We start from the raw sequence: 27,450 nt of genomic DNA, 5'->3' as shown, positions 1-27,450 counted from the left end.
TCCATTTTGGTATAAACTCAACTTGTCGTGTTTGAAGGAAGAAGAATACTGAGTTGCATCCCATGAACACCATATCTACTGTGAAGCATGGGGGTGGAAACATCATGCTTTGGGGCTGTTTTTCTGCTTAGGGGACAGGGCGATTGAGCAGTGTTAAGTAAAGAATGAATGGGGTCATGTATCGTGAGATTTTGAGCCAAAACCTCCTTCCATCAGTGAGAGCTTTGAAAGGTTGACCAAATACTTATTTTCCACCATAATTTACAAATAAATTATTTATAATTCGTACAATGTGAATTCCTGGATTTTCTTTTCACATTCTGTCTCTCACAGTTGAAGTGTACCTATGATGAAAATTACAGACCTCTGTCATCATTTTAAGTGGGAGAACTTGCACAATCGGAGGCTGACTAAATACTTTTTTGCCCTACTGTATATACATACATACATTCATATATATATATATATATATATATATATATATATATATATATATATATATATATATATATTAGGGCTGTCAAACTATTAAAATATTTATCACAAATAATTGCATTGTTCATAGTTAATGCAAAATTAATCGCGATTAATCACAAATATACATACAATTTCATCATTAATAAGTGTACCCTTGACAGATAATTTTCAAGTTTTAACACTTAACAGACAATTAATTTCCTTTAATGAAACATATTTTTTTAAAATCTCATCACACATAGGAATATCATGATTTAATGACAATATTAATAACAAAAAACTGCGGACTGTGTTGTTGTCCTGCCAGATTTTGTAGAAATACAGAATTTGTTTTCCTGCTTGAGGAGCACTTGCATTCAGAGGAAGACCTAAACTTCAATGTTTAAAGAACAGTTTCATGCATAAATAACACAAAATGTAGATTGTTATGTGCTTTGTCGAAGATGTTTGGTAAAATCCATCCACCTATTTTCTATCGCTTGTCACTTTTGCAGTAGCGGGTGGGTTAGAGCCTATCCCAGGTGTAATTTGGGATATTTCTTACCCAAATAAATGCTTCTGATATTCTGTACATTACATGTTGTACAAGTTAATGGTCTTTATATTTCTGCATCATAATGTTTGAACCTTCACTATTAATTAATAAAATGCAATATTTAGCCTGCTAATCATTTTGTAATTGAGGACTTAACCACAACATGTTATACCATAATTTACACATATTCCTCAACTGATGTACTTGCATTGTATAATATTACAAAACATTTCTGGCAAATAGGGATGGGTTCCTATTACATTTTAATCGATACCGGTACTCAACGGTACCAAGTTTTGGTACTTTTGTGTGTGTGTATGTGGAAAAAAAATTGTATGTGTTATGATGAAATCTTAAAATTTTTAAATGTAACATATTTATTTATCTTAATTGATCCATCAATAAATGTATCAAAACAATATCCAATTATTTGTATGGTAACATGTTTGCAATCGTTTAGCAAATTTCTTCAACATAAAAACACAAACAATGGAGTGTTATTTTCTTAGTATTGCACAAAATAAAATCCAGCCGTCCATCACCCCTAAGGGATTTGCGTCAGGGGCATTGGATGGGGGGTGATGTATGTGTGTGTGTGGCGTATATTTTTTGTGGATGCATGTCTATGTGTAAGCCTGCCGCATGTTTGTTCAGCGGTCTTGGTGTTGTACAGCTCGGAGTCAGTCCAAAGTCAGCAACGACAGGTGTGTGTCCATGAGAGACAAGAGGGGATATCTTGTGTCTTTGTGGCACTGTCCTTCAAGAGAGTCTTCAAGCAAGGGAAACAATCCAAGTTTGAATGTTTTGTATGCGAGTAAAAATAAAATTTGCTTTTCACTCTAAATTGTCTTTGACTGGTCCTCAAAATTCATCCTGCGGGGCAGACAGTCCGATGTTATCCAAATCACAAGTGTCCACAGTTTTTCCCGCATTCTCTAATCAGTTGTGGCAGCTTTGGGGTACTCTGAAGACTGCAAGCAACTTCAAATGTGTCGACAAACCAGAGCAATGCTTACTCCAATCAGCAGATGACCTATTGTCATAGTTACGAATACGTGTATATCTTCACATTCTCGACTGAAAGGGTCACCAGGCACGCGGCACTACTTCCCCCAAGAGTCTGTCATGTGTCCAGCAACAACCGCTCCGTCACGACAAACACGTTCCCTCCAAACCCAAATCTTGTCCAATTTTGTTGAGACCAGTTAAATAGTTCCAATGTTTAGATTTGGAGAGCAGTGCAAAAATAGGCAACAAGAAAGTTAAGACAAGACAAATAAGCAAGCAGGAGAGATAAGGGAGATGAGTGCCAGTGAGAAATTTCCTGATTTAGTAGACTATTTGACAGGGCTTATCATGTTTAAAGCAAGAAGTTATCAATTGCCTGTAAATATTCAAAGTGTATTTACAGAAAGAGATGTGGAGTATAACCTCAGCGGAACGGAGAAATATAAACACGCTTTAGCACTTACCCCAAGGAAAAGTTTTTGTGTTTGAGTCTGTGGGGTGAAAATATGGGACAGCCTGAATGATGAGCTCAAACACTGTTTAAACATTGAGCATTTTAAGAAATTGCACAAATCTAGTATTTTGGTTTGGTATAGTGAGGTCTAGGCTTGTTTTGAATGTGAGTATGAGTGTATTTTATGATATATTAAGGCAATTGTAAGCACATGGTTCAGAGAAAACCGGACATTAGTTAAAGTTAAATATTAATCAATCGATCAATCAATCAATGTTTATTTATATAGCCCTAAATCACAAGTGTCTCAAAGGGCTGGACAAGCCACAACGATATCCTCGGTTCAGATCCCATATCAGGGCAAAGAAAAACTCAACCCAGTGGGATGACAATGACAAACCTTGGAGCGGACCGTAGATGTTGGTGACATTTATTGTTTAATTTCACTAAGACATGTCTCCAGCTGACTACAATGAGGCGTGTTGGTCAGCTTTAGGGGCATGTAGAGTTGGGTGTCATCAGCATAACAGTGAAAGCTAACACCGTATTTGCGTATGATGTCACCTAGCGGCAGCATGTAGATGCTGAAGAGTGCAGGGCCAAGAACCGAACCCTGGGGAACTCCACACGGTACCTTAACGTAGTCCAATGTCACATTGTTATGGGAGACGCACTGCATCTTGTCAATAAGATTGGAGTTAAACCAAGACAAGGCTAAGTCTGACATACTAATACGTGTTTTGATACGCTCTAATAAAATATTATGATCGACGGTATCAAAAGCAGCGCTAAGATCAAGGAGCAGCAACATAGATGATGCATCAGAATCCATCGTTAGCAATAGATCATTAGTTTATTTTTGTGAGGGCTGTCTGCCTAGAGTGAATTGCCCTGAAACCGAGTTGAAAGGGTTCAGAGAGATTGTTAGACGCTAAGTGTTCATTTAGCGTCTGTGCAACAATTTTTTCGAGGATTTTCGAAATAAACGGAAGGTGGGACACCAGTTGGTAGTTTACCATGAGGTCAGGATCGAGGTTAGGTCTTTTGAGCAGAGGATGAATAACCACTTTTTTGAATGCTAGGGGAACAGTGCCAGAGGAAAGTGATAAATATATAATATTTTGCACTGATGGACCTAATAATACGGCGGGTATAGCTCGGTTGGTAAAGCGGCCGTGCCAGCAGCTTGAGGGTTCCAGGTTCGATTCCCGCTTCTGCCATCCTAGTCACTGCCGTTGTGACCTTGGGCAAGACACTTTACCCAGCTCTCCCGTCCAAAGGCAAAACCCAGTAACTCAATTTTGGTCAAAACTGAGCTGATAATAATTTTGGATTTCCTTGGTGATATGCTTTACATTAGTGTATGCGATATTGTAATTTGTTCCGTAAGTAAGCTGTTACGCGCATGACAGGACCTAGCAACTACCACATACCGCGTAGATACAACAGAAAAACCTAGTATCTCAAGGGACCAATCGGAGCTTCTTTGTCAGTCGCCTTATTGTCTTTAATGAGACATTTGCACGAATGGGGGCCGACGGTCAACCTGATTATGTGATATTATGGCACAAGGGGATATTTGGAAGATTGGCCCAGGACGTTGCAAGCACCTTCATTAAATGTATTGTTCTTGGTTCTTCCCCTTGCATACTCTTTTGGGCAGATAACTGTGGAGGTCAAAATAAAAACTGGACGCTGTACACGGCTCTTGCCCAATGTGCAAACGCACAATGGGGCCCACCTACGATTGTGATAAAATATCTGGAGAAAGGGCACACGTTCAAAGGGCACACGTTCATGAGAGCAGATTCAATCCATGGCTCAATCGGCAAGAAAATGAAAGCTCAAGAAAACATCTATACGTTTGATGACATTGTAGATCTTTGTAAGACAGCATCAAGATAGATTGGTTTTCCTTTGTTTTTCTCAAAATCAGCTAGAAGTGAGTTACTAGGTTTTGCCTTTGAACGACAGAGCTGCTCCCAGTGCCCCCCACGCTGGTTTAAATGTAACTTAGATATTGGCCTTTACCATGAAAAGCGCTTTGAGTCACTAGAGAAAAAGCGCCATATAAATATAATTCACTTCACTTTACTAATACAAAAAGCTCCTTGATGTATAAAAAAGGGGGGGTTAAAAATGTTTATACTTCTTCCTATTACCCTTTTGAGATATGTTTAATTTTTTTTGTTTTTACTTTTCTTAATTTTATTTTTTTGTGAAATAATAATATTGCCATTGAGCACACGGCTGTTCTCTGAAGATATGTACGTACATTATGTACTACATGTTTGATATCGAACTGACTATGACATAATAAATAATTAATAACATTTTTGATTCTGGCATCACGGTGGAAAAGGGGTTAGTGCGTCTGCCTCACAATACGAAGGTCCTGAGTAGTCAGGGTTCAATCCCGGGCTCAGGATCTTTCTGTGTGGAGTTTGCATGTCCTCCCCGTGAATGCGTGGGTTCCCTCCGGGTACTCCAGCTTCTTCCCACTTCCAAAGACATGCACCTGGGGATAGGTTGATTGGCAACACTAAATTGGCCCTAGTGTGTGAATGTGAGTGTGAATGTTGTCTGTCTATCTGTTGGCCCTGCGATGAGGTGGCGACTTGTCCAGGGTGTACACCGCCTTCCGCCCGATTGTAGCTGAGATAGGCACCAGTGCCCCCCGCCACCCCAAAGGGAATAAGCGGTAGAAAAATGGATGGATGGATGGATGGATTTTTGATTCTCAAATAATAATGCCATTTCTTCCCCCGTGTTGTTGGCTACAGCAGAGTTGCCAAACGCAGGAGTGACAGCCGCACATCGAACTTGGCTGCACTCAAACTGGAAGTATTCGCCACTTGTCTTGATTTCTGCGAGTGTAATCTGCATCGTCATTGTGTTTGGGACAGACGAGCCACATTTTAGAGTGTTTTCTGTTTGGCATGGTTGGGTTTTTGTCATGAAACATTGATGCGTTGCAAGATTACTAAGAGCATGTCCACTTTGAAATCGCCTGTTTTACTCTCAAGTGCTAGCAAATACTCGCAAGTGCTAATTCAGACAGACGTGTGACATCATGCGCAACCCAGGCACTAAAACATGGCACTACTGGCTCTTACGTGAATCTGTGCCCAGTAGTATCGGCTGGTTTCGGTCGGTGCCAAAAATCATGCTTTTAACAAAGCATGATTGTAATGTAAGACATTTTTTTTTTGTAAATGTAGTTAAACCGGATGTATAGCATAGCACTTTTATTTTGAAGCAGAAACAGTGATAGGTTTGAGAAAGTGTCTTGACATGTTTTGATGTTGGATCAATTGTGTGCAATAAAAAAAGTCTCTTTTCCCCTTCCTGCCAACAGTATTTCACTTCTGGTGACCCTTTATGTCATCTTACCTACTAAATCAGTCATAGCAACAATCTAAATGTTATGTTATCACTGCACTTAAACCCCAATCCGAACACGGAAGTGAAGCACCACCCACCTTTTTCGACACGCGCAGCAGGCGTTTGCTGCAGGGATGTCGCGTCTTCTCACAGCGAAAACGAGTCCTTTCTTGTCGGGAGAACAAATTGCCATGACTTTGAACCTGATATTTCCATGAGGTAGCCTTTCTGCTGCATGCAGCCTATTTCTACTCACTAGTAGCTCATCAGTAGCAAGTGAACTGCAGCCAAGTTACCCCCCGCGCTACGGCACTCCCCAAGGGTCAAAGAGGACTTGTGTGCATTAATCGGTTGTTAAAATGATGTTTTTAATTATATAGTTAACTTTGACTGCCCTGGTATGAATAATAATAATAATAATAATAATGGATTTGATTTATATCGCACTTTTCTATTGTTAGATACTCAAAGCGCTCACAGAGAAGTGGGAACCCATCATTCATTCACACCTGGTGGTGGTAAGCTACATTAGTAGCCACAGCTGCCCTGGGGTAGACTGACGGAAGCGTGGCTGCCAGTTTGCGCCTACGGCCCCTCCGACCACCACCAATCATTCATTCATCATTCATTCACCAGTGTGAGCGGCACCGGGGGCAAGGGTGAAGTGTCCTGCCCAAGGACACAACGGCAGCGATTTGGATGTCAATAGGTGGGAAGCGAACCTGCAACCCTCAGGTTTCTGGCACGGCCGCTCTACCCACTACGCCATGCCGCCCACAATACATACACACATATGTGGCATAGCTCGGTTGGTAGAGTGGCCGTGCCAGCAACTTGAGGGTTGCAGGTTCGCTTCCCACCTATTGACATCCAAATCGCTGCCGTTGTGTTCCCGCTTCAGCCATCGTAGTCACTGCCGTTGTGTCCTTGGGCAAGACACTTTACCCACCTTCTCCCAGTGCCACCCACACTGGTTTAAATGTAACTTATATATTTGGTTTCACTATGCAAAGCGCTTTGAGTCACTTGAGAAAAGTGTTATATAAATATAATTCACTTCACTTCGCTTATATATATAAATATATAAAAACATAGTTGCTTTGGTTTTTGGGTAATGACAATGTCTGTGCACATGCCTGTCTAGCCTAATGAGGGACAAGCGGACTAGAACATCAAATTGCTGGATTTACCACATTAAGTGCACATGTGGTGTTGGGGTTCTGTGGTAAACTATTTCTGTCATGATCCGTGGTCCGGATCATGTTTAGTTTAGTTATGTTCTGTTAATTTTGGACTTCTTTAGTTCCTGGTTGCACTTCCTTGCTTGTTTTGTCACTATGGTTACTCATGATAGCACCTGCCGCTGTTTGGGACACACCTGTATGTAATCATGAGACACTATTTAAGCCTGCCTTTTCGATCACTCGTCCTGACTTCCTTGTTTGCGGTAAGCAACAATCAGATATGCTATTCTTGTTTCCTGAACCTGTGCTAGTGTTAGCATTAGCTTTCGTGCGTTCGGCAGGCGTTTCTTTTGTTCATTTTGTCTGTTTTTGTACCAGTGTTTTTGTTATTAAATCATCTTACCTTTACGTTGTTGTCCCCAGTGTCCATGTTTGCACTGGAGGAACGATCCCGCAGTAAAATGCGACCCACACGTGACAATTTCATAGGGAGAAAAAATATGTGTAGAATTTAAAACTGTTGTATTATTTTCAGCCCAAGAAAACAACCTTCAATCATGTTGTCACATCTCAAGTCGCATTACTGTAACAATGACACCAGAGAACAGTATCATTCCCTGAGTCGGGGAAAAAGAAAACCACCCATTATGTCAAAGCAAATCATGTGCATCCTAAGAAGAAAAGACAGATAGATAAATCATTTGGATTTAAACAACACATCCAATGCAAACCTAATTCTGATTTAAGTGATGGGATTTAAAATGAGTTTTAAAATTAGAACACTCCCTTTTCTACTGTCTTGAACACAGACAGCTTTATAGGTCAGTCTAGCAATAATGGCTGCACTGCACTAATGAGTTACCAATGATCCATAAACTTCTCTCTTCAATGGCTTTTCCTGACTGAATTTCACAAGATGAAATGAGTGGTGGCAGAAGTCATTAAAAAAATGGGATTTGGACTGAAAAAATGTCTCCTCACATATTTTCCTTTTTTGTGTATTTTTGGGTCAAATCCCTCAAAACAAAGTCATACACATGGATTGTGTTGCATTTATTGTAAAATATATTTCTAAACTCTTATGTTGTGTTCTCCCTCGCAGCCATTGGAAGTATCATAGACTTCACAGCCGGAGGGGTGCAGGGAGCCATGTGCTCTATATTTATCTTGCTCGATAATTTATTAAGTCGTTCCAGTATGCGGAGAACTAAAAATACAGCCAAAAACAGGGCACCACACGCAGCATGTTGATAGGGAGAGCATGTGCAGAAAGGCAAAAGAGAAGTTGTGTTGACTCAGCATTTTTCCACATTAACATCTCGCATGTCCAGAATGATTCAGATTACATCAGTAGGTAAACTATTCTGACTCAGCATTTCTGTGACTGGGAAATCTTGTTCAATGATACCGGCTGTGACATATTGGACAGGAGGCATGTTTTCAATTATTGCATTTGATGACGATACCCCATTTTTTGTCTCTCTCTGCCCCCAGTATGAATACTTCAATGCAGTGCTGATCAATGAAGTGGATGATCTGGGGAACAATGTTGACCTGGGAGGAGACTTCATCCTACAACCCAATGACCACTTTAACAACTTGTCAGTCAATCTCAGCCTCAGCGTTGTCCAGGTGCCCACGAACATGTACAACAAGGGTATGCTCTCAACCACTGTTTGCAACCATTTTCTCCACACTATGTTTATAGAGAAATATGTACCTTTTTTCAACTGTAATGTAAAAATGATTCTGGTTTTCACTAGGCTGTGTCTCCAGTTTGACTTTCTCAAGTGTAACACTATGGACTATCCCTGTCACAGACCGACTTAATTAGCGGTTTAAGAACATCAAATGCTTGTTTAATTCACCTTTCACTCAGTCAAACAAGGCCTGGAACAGTGTTCAGTGGACAGACCCAATGTAACAGGGGCTTAAATCAGCTACAAAAAAATTATATTAAGAGAGGGCAAGAATTAGAAAGAAAGTAGGTTAAGTCAGACTGATGGAAGACCAAAGCAACTGTTTAATTACTGCAAAGTGATAAAGGAAAAAAGACCGACAGAATGAGATTGAATGGAATGGAAAAGAACTGAATGGAAATGCTACGAGAGCGAGACTGGCAGGGTAATGCAAGGAGAGGAAGTGTAATCTTCATTTGATTCACTGGCAAATGAATAGCAGTGAGCAGTGAGAGAGGGAGAGAGCTTGGAGACATTTTAAATCCTCAGGCGTTGTTCACTGGTAGCAAGAATGGGGATGTATTTGCCGTGACTGCAGGAAGCTTGTGTGGTAGGCAACATCTTGCTGGGCAAGAAAGAAAAAAAAAGAGTACGGGGCTTGTGTTTCATTCAAGTACCTATTTGTTGACGTTTGGACAGCGTGTCTTCAATTACAGATTGTAACTATTTTGGTAAGAAAAAAAAATACAAATCCTCATACTGTTTACTTGAAAAACAAGATAACGTTAAGGCATTTTCTATATGTATTTGTTCAAACCTGTCTATGCATGTGATTATGGTGCTCCCTGTTCAGATTCAAACAAGATTAATCATGAATTGCTATCCAAACTGCAAATTGTTAAACTCCAAGTAGGTCTGCTCTCCAATCCCTGAATGTGTAGCGGATCAAGCTTGCTTCCAAAAGACTAATTTATTCATAGCTTATTGGTATGGCTAATGACAGCACAACAACGATGACAACATAGGAAATTATGAAGAACGTCTTGATTACTTTTCTGTCTGCTCTTGATATGTCGGTCTACAGCAGGGGTCACCAACCTTTTTGAAACCAAAAGCTACTTCTTGGGTACTGATTAATGCGAAGGGCTACCAGTTTGATACACACTTAAATAAATTGCCAGAAATAGCCAATTTGCTCAATTTACCTTTAATAAATACATCTATGTATATTTAAAACAAATGTCTGTCATTCCGTTGTACATTTTTTTCCTTCCACAGTTTTTTGTTGAGAATAAATAATGAAAAAAACACTTAATTGAACGATTTAAAAGAGGAGAAAGCACAAAAAAAAATGAAAATACAATTTTGAAACATAGTTTATCTTAAATTTTGACTCTTTAAAATTCAAAATTCAACCGAAAAAAATGAAGAGAAAAACTAGCTAATACGAGTCTTTTTGAAAAAATTAAAAAAAGAATTTATGGAACATCATTGGTAATTTTTCCTGATTAAGATTAATTTTAGAATGTTGATGACATGTTTTAAATGGTTAAAATCCAATCTGCACTTTGTTAGAATATATAACAAATTGGACCAAGCTATATGTCTAGTAACGACAAATCATTATTTCTTCTAGATTTTCCAAAACAAAAATTTTAAAAGGAATTCAAAAGACTTTGAAATAAAATTTAAATTTGATTCTACAGATTTCCTACATTTGCCAGAATATTTTTTTTGAATTTTAATTATCATAAGTTTGAAAAAATATTTCACAAATGTTCTTTGTCGCAAAAACAGAAGCTAAAATGAAGAATTAAATTAAAATGTATTTATTATTCTTTACAACAAAAAAATAATTATTGAACATTGATTTAAATTGTTAGGAAAGAAGAGGAAGGAAATTAAAAGGTAAAAAGGTATATGTGTTTAAAAATCCTAAAATTATTTTTAAGGTTTTATTTTTTCTCTAAAATTGTCTTTCTGAAAGTTATAAGAAGCAAAGTAAAAAAAATAAATTAATGTATTTAACAAGTGAGGACAAAGTCTTTAAAATATTTTCTTGGATTTTCAAATTCTATTTGAGTTTTTGTCTCTTAGAAATAAAAATGTCGAGCAAAGCGAGACCAGCTTTCTAGTAAAAAATTAAAAAATAGATGCAGCTCACTGGTAAGTGCTGCTATTTGAGCTATTTTTAGAACAGGCCAGCGGGCTACTCATCTGGTCCTTACGGGCTACCTGGTGCCCAGGTAGCTTTTTTAAAATTATTTTTTCATATAGATCAATATCCTTGCTATATAACCTACAGCTTCATTATTACCTAGAGCTATCACCTATATAGGTAATACTCTTGGCAGAAGACACTACTGCAGTTTGTTAAGAGGAAAATACACATGGAATAATGAATAAAGTTATGGTGGAATTGAGCAGGGTGAAAAGATGATTTATTAACATTTTGCGTATCTTTCACAATCATTATGAGAGATAAGAAGACAAACGTTTTTGTCATGTCTTTGTGATCACGTTTTGTTTAGTTATGTTCTGTTGGTTTAAGACTCTTTTTAGTTTCTGTTTACGCTCCCTTGTTTGGTTACCATGACGACCAATTGGTTCACCTGATTCACTTCGACTCACGCACCTTTTTTTGTTTGGACTCACGCACCTGTCAATAATCATGTCACTATTATTTAAGCTTGAAGTTGCCAGGCAGTCTGCCTGGCGTCATTGTACTCTGTACTCTATACTCGGTTTCATACCTTTTTCGTGTCATAGTTCATGCGGCCCTGCTCACTTCACCACAAGTAGGTTTTTGTTTGTTAAATGCCACAGTTAGTGTCTTTCGTTTTCATGTCCATATTTCTTGCCTTTGTGCTAGTTTTTTTGTTTTATTAGCCAAGTTTGTTCCCCGCCTTGTGCGCGCCTTTTGTTTGCACTTTTTTTATAGCGGTTAATTAAACATGTCTTTACCTTCACGCCATGTCCGGTCCAGTTCCTTTGCATTCCAGGAAAACAAACACCATCACAGTTTTCGTTCTGACAGTTATTTTATTTTGCTTTCTAACTTGTGAAATTAGGCTCATTTTCATTGGCTAGTAATGCAGCAAATGGAAGCCATAAATTATACCTCTATATCAATTTAAAAATGCATTAAAGAGGAAAATAACCATCGTGATTGTTATAGGCGCAAAGTTCAAAAGCCATCATCGGTGATGGTATGGGGGTGTATTAGTGCCCAAGGCATGGTTAACTTACACATCTGTGAAAGCACCGTTAATGCTGAAAGGTACATACAGGTTTTGGAGCAACATATGTTCCCATCTGAGCAACATTATCATGGACGCCCCTGCTTATTTCAGCAAGTGTGGTGCATTATGCGGCGTAAAATACGACAACGGAGACTCCGGACTGTTGAACAACTTAAGCTGTACATCAAGCAAGAATGGGAAGAAATCCCACTTCAAAGTTTCAAAAATTGGTCTCCTCAGTTCCTTAACAGTGTTGTTAGAAGGAAAGGCCATGTAACACAGTGGTAAAAATGCCCGACTGCCAACGTGTTGCTCCCATTAAAAAAATTACGTTTCTCAGTTCTAACGATAAATATCTTGCCTTTGCAGTCTATTCAATTGAATATAAATTGAAAATGATTTGCAAATAATCGTATTCTGTTTTTATTTATGAATTGCACAACATGCCAACTTTACTGGTTTTGGGTTTTGTAGATAATAATATGAGCTGAAGACACGTTTTAAATACAAACGATATACAGAGGTTGGAATTCATAAACCTTGTTCGGGAAAACGGCGTTCTATTGATTTTTATGGTAGCGAGTAATCTAATTACTGTAATTAATTTTTTGTAGGTTACAACATCGTTCCGATTCATCGGAAGTAACGTGGCACACTACTTATGATGCAGATAGGACAGCTATGAGAATTCCAGTGAGTTCACTTTAGGAAGTACCATATTTCCTTGAATTGTCGCAGGGTATATAGTATGCGCCTGCCTTGAATTACTCGCTTCCCAAAATAATTAGCGCATGCTTAGTATTACTGCCTGGTCAAATTCGTGACACTTCCCCTGTCATCATTTTCAAAATGGAGGAGGCTGATTTCAATACCATAATTTGAAATCACATAAAGGGAAGAATATTAAGAGCTATTCAGTAGGATTTCAGATCCAAGCTTACATCACACTCAATTTTTTTACTGCATACCTTTGGTAAGTGCTGGAGTGAGAAGAGGTTTTAAAATAATTAGCGCATGCTTACTTTTACCGCATGCCTTTGGTAAGTGCAGGAGTGAGAAGAGGTTTTAAATTAATTATCGCCCCGGCGGCAATTCAAGGAAATACGGTAAATCTTTACTAGTGCAAGTGGCAGCATCTGCACACATACTCATGCACGTGCAATACTACTACTACGGGGCAATAATGACTATTTAACAAACTGACAATCCGTATCAATACAAATTCTGCAATACATCGTTTTGTGGACAAAGAGACACGTACATTGACACATATTGCATTGCTCTATTAAAGGGCCTGTTGGCAACATTTACACAGAAGGCGAGAGGGTGCCAACTTTCTAATGTATTTTACACAATATATCCTGGCCTCTTATGGCTTTTCGTACATAATGACGTAATTCCGTACGTATGAAACACATGCATGCGCATTAACTTTAGGTGTTGTTACCTTCGGACAGTTAATGTTAGCTGTCATTATATATAATATAATGACAGCAGTATATTCTACCATAACAACATGACTGCAAATTATTTGTTGCTTCTTTTGGACTGCTTTTGTTTGTGTGCATGCGCTGCCTGCGCATACGTGTAGACGAGACCGGGTGAGTGACCTCTTTAAACGCAAATACATTTATTCGGGCCGGTGAAAATGCAGTAGTTGTGAAAAATATAGACAACCGTCAAACATTTGTGTTCTGTTAAACCACTAACAGTAACATAAGTTAGCTAGTGGTGTTCTTGTTATATTTTTTGCTTTACATTTTTCAGCTCCTTTAACTTTCAGTAAAAAAAAAAAAAAAAAAAAAACATTCCATATGCGCTGCAGTTAACAATCTCCTTCCAGTTTGCAGACCACCGTCCTTCCATCCATCCATTTCCTACCGATTGTCTCTCATGCAGAGCCAAAAAAGGCCAATGAGAGCACACTCTCTGACGTCACGCTCCACTCAACAAACAGGCACCGCCTTTTAAAGGCACATACTTACGTACTCGTCTCTCATGAAACATCTCACAAATGCATACACCAGATATACCCATCCATCCATCCATTTTCTATCCATCCATCTATTTTTTACAGTTTGTCTCTTTTGGGGTCACGGGGGGTGCTGGAGCCTATCCCAGCTGCATTCGGGCAGAAGGCAGGGTACACCCTGGATCATATTTTTCTTTTAAATAACGCTTTAATTACTTTGGTTGGGTAATAGGTGTCCGTGTATTGCAAACATGCATACAATTACAATATAATACATGATATATTTCCAGTTGTTTCATTTCAGCATGTCTGAAAAAAAGTAGGAAGAAGCATAGCTTATCTATGTCAACCCCTTTTTGTAGCAAAACAGTATTAAACCATTTGTAACACAACAGTGGATACATAAATGAGTAAAAAAATATACAATGAGTAAATGAATAAGTATTACATTCATAAATTAACAATAATTTAAATAAATAGTTAAGAAAATGATGGTTCACCTCTGAGATGACTAAGATGATATATTTTTTTAGATAGGGTTCAAAACGTTTATGAAGATCATTCTTTTTTGTACTTTAACACGTTGTGTTTGAACAGTTTCTTGAACAGGATCCTATTTGTACTATGTTTGACTTCCTTACTTATTAATTCATTCCGAAATGTAATTCCACATTCTGATATACTAAAGGTCTTAAGTGTTGGACATGCATACAGTTGTTTTAAATTATATTTTTCATTAAAGTTATATTTCTCCTCTTTTGTTGAGAATAATTGTGATACATTTTTGGATAGCTGGTTACTATAATTTACTTTGTACATAATTTTAGCTGTTTGCAAATACAATAAATATATTTTCCAATATTTTTGATTCAATAAGAAAAAGGTTTAAATATTCTGTTATATATCCGCAGTCGGTGACCTTTACCACTAAAAGAGCTAATTTGACCCGTGTCACAAAGTAAAGGAGGCAATGGGAGCCGCTAACGTTCTCACGAATATCCGATGGTGCTCATTCAGATAACGGGAATAAGGGCGTGCGGTGAAACTATTGCCTTTGACACCTTCAACAACACGTATGAACTGTTTGCCAGTCCAGCAAAATGCTGTATGCAGCTTCCGCAGCAACACGCACACGACTGCAAGGCATACTGGGTGATACAGAGTACACTAATGGTTGTCATATTAACAATTTTAACACTCTTACTCATATGCGCCACGCTCTGAAGCCACACCAAACAAGAATGACAAACACATTTCGGGAGAACATCCTCACAGTAAAACAACATAAACGAAACACAACAAATACCCAGAATACTTTGTATCCATGACACTTCCTGAATATATTTTATACCCCCGCACCCCTAACCCCGCCCACCTTACCGACGCACAGGGGGTTGGGGGGTGGCGGGGATTGCTGCTAGTGGGGTGTATAATACAGTCAGGAAGTGTCATGGATGCAAAAGATTCTGGGTATGTGTTGTGTTGCGTTTATGTTGTGTTATTGTGAGGATGTTCTCCCGAAATGTGTTTGTCATTCTTGTTTGGTGTGGCTTCACAGCGTGGCGCATATTAGTAAGAGTGTTAAAATTGCTTATATCACAACCATTAGTGTACTCTGTATCACCCAGTATGCCTTGCAGTCGTGTGCGTGTGTCAGTGGAAGCCACACACAACATATTGTTGGACCTGCCAGTAAATTGAACATGTTGTAGAACGCGTCAAAGGCAAGGGCTTCATAGCACGCCCTAATACTTATTAAATGGGTGACTGCCAGCAGACATTCTTGAGAATGTTTACGTCAACTAATGTCTTCTTCGCTTTGCGACACAGGTCCAAAATGGCTATTTGAACGGTAAAGGTTGCCGATCTCTGAACCATGTATATCATATATTTCCAAATGGTTCAACCGCCACCCGCCCCAATCTATTTAAAATCTATTTTTTCGTCATGTCACCCGCCCGACCCGCGGATAATGAGACCGCAAACCGCGCATCTCTAATTGACTGACATTGCTTGTCCGTTTTAGATAGATTCCTTCAGGAGAGTTCCTTCAGGAAAATTAAAATTCCAGCAGCAGTGTACAGAGTTGAGATCAATTTAAATAAAAGTAAAAAGTATATAATGGGGGTTTAAATGGAAACAAAATAGAGAACTTTTACAATAAGAATAAAAACTAAAAAGCAACAATGGGAATAGAAATACAACAGTGAAATAAGAATATAACAAGACAAAGTAGGCAGTAGTGACCATGTTATGAAAACGTATTGCACTGTTATTGTTTTGCATCCCTTGTCATCCTTGTACCCCCCGCCCCAGAGAGGAGTTGTACAGTCTAATGGCGTGTGGGACAAAGGAGTTTTTGAGTCTATTAGTCCTGCACTTGGGATGAAGCAGTCTAGAACTGAACAGGCTCCTCTGGCTACTGATAACGCTATGCAGAGGGTGACTGGCATCATCCAGGATGCTCACTAGTTTGTCAACAGTCCTCTTCTCTGCCACCGTCACCAGCGTGTCCAGTTTCATTCCCATTGTAGAACCGGCCCGCCTGATCAGTTTCTCAAGTCTGGAGCACAGAGCACACTACCATGTAGAACAGAACACTGGCAACCACAGGATGGTAGTACATCCACAGGAGTTTTTTGCAGATGTTGAAGGAGTGCAGTCTCCTGAGGAAGTACAGCCTGCTCTGTCCTTTCTTGTACTTGTCTTTTATTGACAGTACATGACAAACTATACATGAGCAGACATGTTAAAGTTGTACTATATCATCTCTTGATCTACCTTTTCTCTTCTACTTATTCTTATACAGTTTGTATCCTTTTGTTTCCCCTTTTGAATCAGACTCTGCCATAGTTAATGGAGTCTACTGGTCTGAGGCCCTGAATAAAGTGTTTGTGGATAACTTTGAGAAAGACCCATCCCTCATATGGCAGTACTTTGGCAGTGCCAAAGGCTTTTTTAGGCAGTACCCAGGTAAGTGTGTTCTTTTTATTGGCTGGAATCTAGCAGGGAACATGAACAGAAGTATAATGTAACTAAGTAGCTACAATACATTTAGGGAGGTTTTGGTTCTGTTTAGACATTTTCAAGCTATCTAAAAATAGCAAGCAAAACAAATTTAAAAATTTCCTATTTTAGGCTCCTTCAGCAGCCATCCAAATCTTTATTTCCTCTGTCCAAGGGATCAAATGGAAGCCGGACGAACACGGGGTCATTGCTTTTGACTGCCGTAACAGGAAGTGGTACATCCAAGCTGCTACCTCCCCAAAAGATGTGGTGATTCTCGTTGATGTCAGCGGAAGCATGAAAGGCCTCAGATTGACAATTGCCAGACAAACGGTGTCCTCCATACTGGACACTCTTGGAGACGACGACTTCTTCAACATCATTGCAGTGAGTTCACCACATACAATATAATTTCCGTCACTTGGGAACTCTGTCTTTCTTTCTGCCTTGTTACGCTCGCAGTCAATTAGCAGCCTGCTAAGTGCAGATTTACACTGAACTGTTTGGATTATGCCGCGGGCATCGAAACCATTGTTGTTGCGCGTGTGTGTGTGTGTCACTCCGCATGTGTGTGTCTGAGGCTATTTCACATCAAATGTGGTCTGTCACAAAGCCAGCTCCCATTCTTTCTCGCTACAGAACAAAGTTGTCATTATCATTTTGCGTCCTAATCGCGTTTTTCTGAAACTGATTGTTTTAGAATAGTGAAGAAGAGGATTGAGGCAGCAACAGTTTTTTGCCCATTTAATTTTGGCTTTTTTCACTTTTCTTATTATCATTTTCCTCATTGCATTCTGCCCATACAATAGTACCTCAACTCATGAGCTCACTTGGTTCTATGACCAAGCTCGTAACGCAAAACACCAATATATCAAATCAGACCCACCCATTGAAAATAATTTAGATACATTTTTTGATCCGTGCTTGGTCCCCACCAAAACAGCACAGTTTTTAGATGTTACATGCCTTGTAAAAAGAAAAACAAACTTTTAGAGATACAAAGTTTGTAAAGAGGACTTTGAAATTGTTTTAGTTTGTTCTGGTTGGTGTCTTCACATCTCATTAGATCCAAGCTGTACTGTCAATGAGCCAAGTTACCGAAGAAGAACAGCTGGTCAATAAGACTAAGATAGTAGCGAGTAATGGAGTTGTGACAGATCGGGTTCCATGGGCCACCCAGGAAGGACATGCTTGTTCAGGTTTGACTCTCGTTTATTTTTTCAAATAAAGGAAGTATTTTGCGCCGTCGTCGCTCCCACTGCTCGCTCCTCCGTCTCGCTCTTCAGCTGCCTTCGCTTTCGCTCCTCATCCACTGCTGCAGGCTCTCCGACTCCTTCTGCCCCGATCTCTCCTCCTTCTCCCCTTTTATACATAGTGAGGAGAAATGTTAATTGTGTAACAGTGCGCGATCCACACACCTGAACTTGACTACGGCGTCGCTCTCGGCACGCCTCGCCGCTCGTTCGCATTTTCCGCCTCCTTGCCGCCATCTTGGGCCGGGCTCCAGCGTGCCCTGCCCCGCTGCTCGTTCGCCGGCTCCGCCTCTCCACATACCTCCATCGCCAGACGCAAGCCGGAACTCCAACCGGCTAAAACAACTCCCTTCTCCCTTTTTTGAAGGGGCGGGAAATGAAGACTGCCACGGACACCTGTCTTCTCTTCATTTTCTTCTTCCATTTTGTCTTTGTCTTCTTCCTTGTCTTTGTCTTTTTCTACTTTGTCATTTTCTTCATCTTCTTTGTCCCTTTCTTTGTCTTTTTCTTCATCCTTTTCGTCATCCTTTTCTTTGTCTTTATCCTTGTCTTTTTCTTCCTTGGCCTTTTCTTTGTCATCTTTGTCCTTTTCTTTGTCTTTTTCTTCATCCTTTTCTTTATATTTGTCTCCTTTGTCTTCTTCTTCCTTGTCTTCTTCTTTGTCTTTCTCCTTTTCCTCTTCGTCATTCCTCAAGTTTTCTTCATTTCTTCTCCTCTCTTCTTCCTGTCTCCTCTTTTCTTCGGCTAGTCTTTCCCGTTCTTCTTCTCTTCGTCTTGTCATCTTGGGACGCATGCTGATGCGGGATTTAGTTCTCCCCAGGGATGCAGAGGACACTCTGGACGACAACGTAAATGTAAGATGATTTAATAATATAACTAAGACACAGTACTAAACGAACAGAAATAAACAAAAGAACAGTGTGCCGAACGCACGGGAAGCTAATGCTAACACTTAGCACAGAGTCAGAAAACACAAGAACAGCGTGCCGAACGCACGGGAAGCTAAGGCTAACACTTAGCACACGGACTGGAACCAGAAACATAAACGTGACTGTTGCTTACCGCAAACAATGGACCCAGACAGACTGACGGGAGAAGGCAGGCTTAAATAAAGAAAGTAATCACAACACAGGTGCGCGTCAGGAACAATCTGCAAGTGAAAACAATGAGTAACCATGGAAACAAACAGAGGCGCACAAACCGGAACCGAAAGAGTCCAAAACAAACAGAAAACACAAAAAGAATCAACAATTTAAATCAAAATATGGTCCGAGCTGTGCATCATAACAAATTGTTTTGTTATTATATTATCGTAGAGTGGCAGGCATGCCAGTCCATAGGATACACTGTGTGTGTGTGTGTGTGTGTGTGTGTGTGTGTGTGTGTGTGTGTGTGCGTGTGCGTGTGTGTACGTACAGCCACATTTTGCATTGTCTAACCGCTAATTTAAAATAATATTGAAAAAATTGGTGAATACTAATGGTAACGTAATGATTCCTTTCATGTTGTTTCAGTACAATCAAGAACTGCATTACGTGGAGCCATGCCTGAATGGAACGCTGGTCCAAGCTGACGTCGCCAACAAAGATGTGAGTTGTCATTTTTGCTTCTTTTATGAGATGTCTTCTATTTCATTTAACTTAAAAGATAATTATGAATCAATCATTTGATGGACGTAGCTTCCACACATTCACTCAGCTGCAGTGTTTGAACAAGAGTCTACAATTTTGCAAGAGAAATCCACGCTTATGCATGAATACACATTCACACTGTGGATGCAAGCTATTAAGCGAGATATTAAGTTCCATAAAAGAGAATCGTGACAACCACTTATCAGCATAAAACAGCTGATGGGCGAAAACTAAAGCAACACTTTGAAGCCAGGATTAGGGGTTGCTAAAGATTTCCTATCAGTTTATGGACCATTCCTACGGATATATATTCTTTATTTTGACAAATATTTCAGTAACAGCATTTAATCAAATTAATGGACTCTCAACTTGTACACATATTAAAGAAGAAAAAGAAGAACTAGTTTTTATATATTTTCAAAACAAACCAACAATAACTTGACACACATTGGAAATATTTGCTTATCTGAAATGCTAAAGTTAGGACTCTGAGGTGCGTCCGTGCCATGTTGGCAGAGTGGTCAACAAGTAGGTTCCTGGTTCTGACCTTGGGGACCAATCAGCTTCATTGATCCGACACAAGATCCGTATTCAGTTATTGGGTGCTACATGGAGGCTGCCCACTATGCTCCTCAGGAATTGGGTAAATGCAGAGAACATATTTTTGGATTAATACATTACTTGTATTTATGGTAATCTGCATATACTGTGTACTGTATGTTTGGAATCTAAATTAAACTGGTAAGTTAATTTGAGTTGATTTTTAAAGTTAACTGTTTATTTGTGTTTGCTTTTTGAACTGATAAGTGTTTGGACTAGGGTTGGGATGATTCAACAACATAGTTGATGTCACTGATAACGTAAATACGTAAACGCCATGTATCTTTCATTGATACGTAGAGAAAAGATGGCACGAGTTGTGTTCCAATTGTTCGGACACTGATGATTATTGGCCAAATTCTGGAGAAAACTTTGTGATTGCTACATTTAATGCCTTTCAATGCTGATCACAAAAATGATCACTTGTGGCACATACCTTGCAGCTTGGTCGTTTTGTTCACAGGCGAGGCTACTGCTAACAGCTGCTGCTTACTGTCTGTGTATGTTTATACTCAATGCAGAGGGGCTCCTTTAAATTAATATCCCCAAAACTGCGGCAAATAAACTACACTTCTCACAAGTTTTAACATCATTGCGGAACCGGAGAAAGAAGCTGAACATGTGACACACCAATCAAGAAAGCAGCAGACGACAAGGAAACATGCTAACAACAAAAAAATACCGTATTTTCCGAAATATAGAGTGCACCGGTACGTAAGCCGCACCCACTAAAATGTAGAAGAAAACAATATTTTCCATATATTCGCCGCACCGGACTATAGGGCACATATATGTTGTGAAATTATTTATTTGCACAGAAAGATTAGTAAAACAGATGATCAAACAAAACAGAAGTCAATTTCATGGATCCACTAGCTGCAAAAGCTAAGTTTTCAATCAGCTATGCAGACTCAATAGGCCCAAGGTGACGTTTTCAATCCAATCCAATCCACTTTATTTATATAGCACATTTAAACAACAATAACGTTTCCAAAGTGCTGCACAGCCATGTTAAAAACAATATTTAAAAAAAAACAATATCATGCTACACCAATGACTGAATAAAAACAAAAAATAAATAAATATAAAAACAGTATAAAAATAAATATGATTAAAACAATTTTAGAGGGTAAAATCAATTAAAACAGTAAAATAGAAATCAAAAAGTATAAAAACACAGAGGACAGAGGACAGAGGACCACACAAGAATAAAAGTGGGTCTTAAGACGAGACTTAAAACACTCCACTGTGGAAGCAGTTTGAACATGGAGGGGCAGAGTGTTCCAGAGCTTAGGGCCGACCCCTGGTTTTAAGTCTGGTCTTGGGCACCACGAGCTAGAACTGGCTCTCGGACCTCAGAGCGTGAGCAGGAGTGTAAATTTGGATGAGGTCCGAGATATACTGAGGTGCCAGTCCATGTAAAGATTTAAAAACAAACAGCAAATGTTTTAAAATCAATTGTAAAATAATAGGGAGCCAGTGCAAACTCTGAAGAATTGGGGTTATATGCCGGTGTTTCCTGGCCCCGGTTAAAAGTCGTGCAGCTGCGTTCTGGACTAGAGTTTTTTTTAGCTAATGCTTTGATGTTTTGATGAAGTTAGGAAACTGGAACAATACAAACAGAACGCCATTGTAAGTTGACAATGGTAACACGGACACTCGTAAACATGTTAGCATAATTGCTAATGCTAATTACGCAAGCTTGATTACATTAGGATAGCATGTACAAATATGCATGAAAACACCCCTACAGACATCACAGATGGGTGAATTTATTGAGTATGATTAGTTTTAGTTAGATTGTAAAACCTACAAATGTTGCTTGAAGTGATGAAAGATAAATCAACATTAATAGAAATGCTATGGAGAACTACAAGACAGAACAACACTTGTTCTTTCAGTTAAAATCAATACAAAAAGGAAGACTTTCACCCCGCAGCATCTGCAGTGAGCGAACCTGTCCAATAGATGGTGCCATACCTCAAACAATAACACACCTTTTCAGTGTCTGTCGAAAACCATTTGTTGAGTTCAAAACATTATGGCTATTAGCGAAGAATAATAAATAAATGTTCTCCACCGTGTCATAAACTGCAGGGTTTGAAGCGTAGAAAAAAAGTAGTAGCCCATCCATCCATCCATTTTCTACCGCTTATTCCCTTTTGGGGTCGCGGGGGGCGCTGGCGCCTATCTCAGCTACAATCGGGCGGAAGGCGGCGTACACCCTGGACAAGTTTCCATCTAAGGAGTAGCATATACTGCAAAAGGTGCGGTAATTGCTTAGTTCACGTTAACAGACTTGTAGATTGAAGCACAGGAAATTTACAAGTAGATGAATAAGAGTCTAGCTACAGAATAATATTACAACAACAGATGCAACTTGTGTGATAGGTGATCTCAGAGAACGGTGGATTTAGCTATACATTGATACTGTTGATACCAGTGATACTAGTAATTAGATTCATATTGTATTTTTGCTAATTGTGTTTTGTATGGTTTTTGTTCATGTTTAAAAATGCAGTGGCTAAATTTGTGGACACAGAATGACTTAAACTTTAAATTGGTTAAACAATTGTATGGAATAAAAGAGAATAATTTATTAGTTTAGTTTTAGTTGATACTGTTACAATGCCTTCATGTGTGTTTCCTCTGATTATAACTGTGATTAAAATTAATAATGCAAAACCATTTAGTGATCACAAATATGTTTGTACCATATATTCATATCAGTACCACTACAAGTTCACGTCCCAAAAAGAAAGGTTATTTGTGTGTCCCTTTTTCAGATCATGTCAATAGCACTCACCATAAATGAATAATACAGTTCGCTGTCAATACATGTGATCGTATCCAGCTGATCTCACTTATGGACGATCGGTATCGGAATTAGCAGAAGGGAACCCTGATCAGAACACCCTTTGATGCCACCAAAGAAAATAAATATTTTAAAGTGCTCTGTAACCTGCAAATTAGAAATAACTTTTCAAACTAGCACACTGTAATGGACGAACACTCATAAAGACATTTGGGGCGATTCTCCAGGATTGGGGAGGAAGTAAAGAAAATTATTTAAGTAATTTTATTTTGTCTCCGCAGCCAAACCAATTATTCAAAGTTTCTACAGTAAAACATTTTTTTGCAACAGTTTCTTACAAAAATAAATTCAACCCACTGTTTAATCGATTAATCGAGTCAAGAAATAATTGTTTGGTACAGCCCGATTTGGGACTTGTCACGCCTATGGATTATGTTTTGTTTTCATCATGTCTGGTCATGTTATGTTTTGTTTTTTGGACACTCAGTTCTGTTTTTGTACTTCCTGGTTTGTTTTCGTCTCCATGCCAACTCATTGATTTTCACCTTGCCCTCAAGTTCTTAGTTTTCACACCTGCGAATCATTATCACAGTCATTAATTAAGCCATTCTGTTTTTGTCTTCGTCCTGGCAACTGTACCTACTGATACCTTACCCACATTTCCATGTACCTTCCTTCATGCCTTGCTGTTCGTTTTTGACCACGCTACGTAAGTTTTGTATTTATGCCTCAGTGCAAGTTTTTGGTTGTTATTCATGCCACAGCACAAGTGTTTTTGTTTCACATTTTTAGTTTACAGCCTTTCTTGTAGACAGACATGTCTTTATGTAACCAAGTATTTGTTCTCCGCCATTGTGCGCGCCCTTTGTTTGCCTTTTTGTGTAGTTTTGTTAGAATATCAATAAATATGTACTCACGTTCATATTTATTGATATTCTCACGTTGGGCTTCACGGTGGCAGAGGGGTTAGTGCATCTGCCTCACAATACGAAGTTCCTGTAGTCCTGGGTTCAAATCCAGGCTCGGGATCTTTCTGTGTGGAGTTTGCATGTTCTCCCCGTGAATGCGTGGGTTCCCTCCGGGTACTCCGGCTTCCTCCCACTTCCAAAGACATGCACCTGGGGATAGGTTGATTGGCAACATTAAATTGGCCCTAATGTGTGAATGTGAGTGTGAATGTTGTCTGTCTATCTGTGTTGGCCCTGCGATGAGGTGGCGACTTGTCCAGGGTGTACCCTGCCTTCCGCCCGATTGTAGCTGGGATAGGCGCCAGCGCCCCCCGTGACCCCGAAAGGGAATAAGCGGTAGAAAATGGATGGATGTACTCACGTGCGTGCCTGGCTTAACCTAAATATCCTCCGCGTTGAAGAAACAACCAAAGTCCAAGTCCTTGTTTGACAGAAACATTGACTTGGACTACTATTGTTTCTTTTACGCAAAGGATGATTGGCACGAGCCAGGCGTGCATGTAAGTGCATTTTATTTTACTATTAACACAAACAAACTACAAAAAGGCAAACAAAGGGCGCGCACAATGGCGGAGAACAAATACTTGGCTACAAAAAAATAATGACTAGCAAAAAGGCTGCAAACTATAAACGTGAAACAAAAACACTTGCGCTGTGGCATGAACAACAAAACTTACGCGGCGTGGACAAAACGAAAAGCACAGCATGGCATGAAGCAGATGGGGAATACAGAGGTATGTAGTTAGGTACATCGGTAGGTAAGGTAAAGTTGCCAGACTGAACTATCAGGAAACTGTGGCTTAAATACTAACAGTGATCATTGCAAAAGGTGTGAGGGCTGAGGACAGGGGCGTGACTTGAGGGCAAGGTGAAAATCAATGAGTTGGCATGGAGACGAGAACAAACCAGGAAGTGCAAAACAGAACCGAGTGTCCAAAAAACAAAACATAACATGACCAAAACAAAACATGATCCAAAGGCGTGACAGGACTTAGGAAAAAAAATACTGCATTTCTTCCTTTCCAGCCCTGTTTATGTATGAATTTGTGGTGATTCCATCAAGTAGTTACGTTATTGCAATAAGAATTGTTTGTTATCAACAAAACTGCTGTTTGACTTTGAGTAGTTACAGTTACATTTAGTACATTTAGATTTTTTTCAAAATTATATGGAACAGTTTATACAACTCTGAATCATATGAATGTATTGTTGAACAGTACGTTTGGTGACACTTAAGTATGGGCAACACATACTCACCATTAATTACTTGCTTATTAACATGCAAATTAGTAACATATTGGCTCTTAAGTAGTCATTTTTATGCCTTATTCTGCATGGCCTTATTATACAACCAGTAAGCCATTAACTAAGAGTCTTCCCTCAATAACCTCAGAATTATTGCTTATTAGTAGCCCTAACCATTATATGTTCCCTTAGTGTCGAAATAACTGTAAATTAAGTCTTTGTTACTTTAAAATGCAACTCATTAATGGTGAATATGTTCCCCTATACTAAAGTGTTGCCGTAACTTGTGTGTGATAATGTGGCATTCAAAATCTTGTCACTTTCTATGATAGTTAACACCAGCCTCATACATAACCAGTGCATTAGTCCTTTGAATATTTGTACTCATGAAATGTATGTAGCATCAGATGGTTTAATTCCCAATGCATATTTCATAGCCAGCCGTGCAACCCAGAGCACTGCATGCACATAATAGCTCTTTTTTTTTTTCAGCCTTGCCAGGGTACTGCTGTGATTTGAATTGAATACAACCCCCTGTTTTGTGACCATCATTTAAATCTAAACTCAAATGTACAAGTACAAGTGCTATTCTTCTGTAACACTTAACTGCAGCGGGTAACGTTTGTTGTGCTCCAGGGGGCAGCCTTTTCCTGGAAGTGATTAACCTTTTCCTCCACACTAAAGGAAAGGTTGTGCCTTTTGCCATTTTGAGCTGGATCAAGGATGCTGAAAGTCGTTTTGATGAATTTACTGTATATGTTACTGTTAGTGTATGTGGGTGTGTGTTTGTGTGCACGTGTGCTTAAATGAGCAAACACTGATAGGGACTTCAAACAGCTTAGGCCTCCTACTGAGTGCTGAGAGCCATTTCCCCTCCCTGTACAGCCAAAGACCTGAAGGGATGATTATAGAGGGTGTGGAAAGTCGAGGTGGAGATACATAATAGTCTGGTACGAATAGTGTCGGTGGAATGATGATCATGAATGCTAAAAATGAGGGATGCATATTGTATATGTAAAAATGTAAATACATATAAACACTGATGTTTCCTATTAGGGTAAATTGAAAGTCAAGAGAAAAGGTTGCAGCTATCCAAATTAAGACAGTGCACTTTAGAGCAGTGTTTTTCAACCACCGTGAGATATTGTCTGGTGTAATCGTAAATAGATGTCCTCTATTCCTCCCATAAAACCCAATAAATGCCCCCAATATATACCCCAATATATAAATATTAACCAAGTATTTGTGGTATTGTTATTATAAGAGCTAATGCAGAAAAAACGATTCAAAATAGAATAGAATAGAATATATCTTTATTGTCATTGTACATTGTACAACGGAATTGCATGCAAAACTAATTTAGTGCAAATTCACAACACATAAAAACATAAGAACATAGATAAACAGATAAAAATACATAAAAATACCAAGCATACAGCTCACATGCACAGTCTTTGTTGTCATCTTGTGTTCAGCGACACTATTGCTCTAGGGTAAAAAGTGTTCTTAAATCGGTTTGTATTGTTTTTATTGTCCTGTATCTCCTGCCTGAAGGCATCAGTTCAAAAAGTTTATGTCCAGGGTGAGATGGGTCCTTTATGATGTTTTGGGCCTTTTTGAGGCTCTTGGCCCTGTACAGTTCATCTAGGGAGGGGAGAGAGCAGCCAATGATCTTCATGGCAGTTTTTATGACCCTCTAAAGTGCATTTATCTCTGCCACCTTGCAGCTGGCATACCGTACACCAGGGGTCGGCAACCCGCGGCTCCGGAGCCACATGCGGCTCTTTGATCACTCTGATTTTTCCGTGAGGTTTCTGGATTTTAGTGCCTTTCTCAGAAATCACCCCGGGATAACATTCTCCAATTTTCACCTGGACTTCAATACTGAGGGTGGGCAGTGATGGCAATGTCTTTAACCTCCTCTACAACATGTCGTCGCGCCCGCTTTTACATCACGCAATCTGCATGTCGACTGGTCACATTTCATATTCAGCCTC

General features: G+C 39.3%; 1 protein-coding gene across 2 annotated transcripts in view; it reads left to right on the top strand.

Annotated features, from left to right (window-relative positions):
* The window catches only part of cacna2d3a (calcium channel, voltage-dependent, alpha 2/delta subunit 3a), a 308,948-nt gene that overhangs the window by 152,816 nt on the left and 128,682 nt on the right, over positions 1–27,450 (top strand). For both annotated transcript variants that reach the window (XM_061904454.1, XM_061904455.1), the window contains exons 5-8: positions 8,537–8,699; positions 16,777–16,908; positions 17,117–17,328; positions 19,709–19,783. In XM_061904454.1, the coding sequence (XP_061760438.1) occupies positions 8,537–8,699; positions 16,777–16,908; positions 17,117–17,328; positions 19,709–19,783 (582 nt within the window). The remainder of the gene's footprint in view (positions 1–8,536; positions 8,700–16,776; positions 16,909–17,116; positions 17,329–19,708; positions 19,784–27,450) is intronic.

The sequence above is a fragment of the Nerophis ophidion genome, linkage group LG06, assembly GCF_033978795.1.
Source record: "Nerophis ophidion isolate RoL-2023_Sa linkage group LG06, RoL_Noph_v1.0, whole genome shotgun sequence".
NCBI classification, from domain to species: Eukaryota; Metazoa; Chordata; class Actinopteri; order Syngnathiformes; family Syngnathidae; genus Nerophis; species Nerophis ophidion.
Note: the sequence above shows the minus strand (reverse complement) of the source record. Positions and strands in the feature narration are given on the sequence as shown.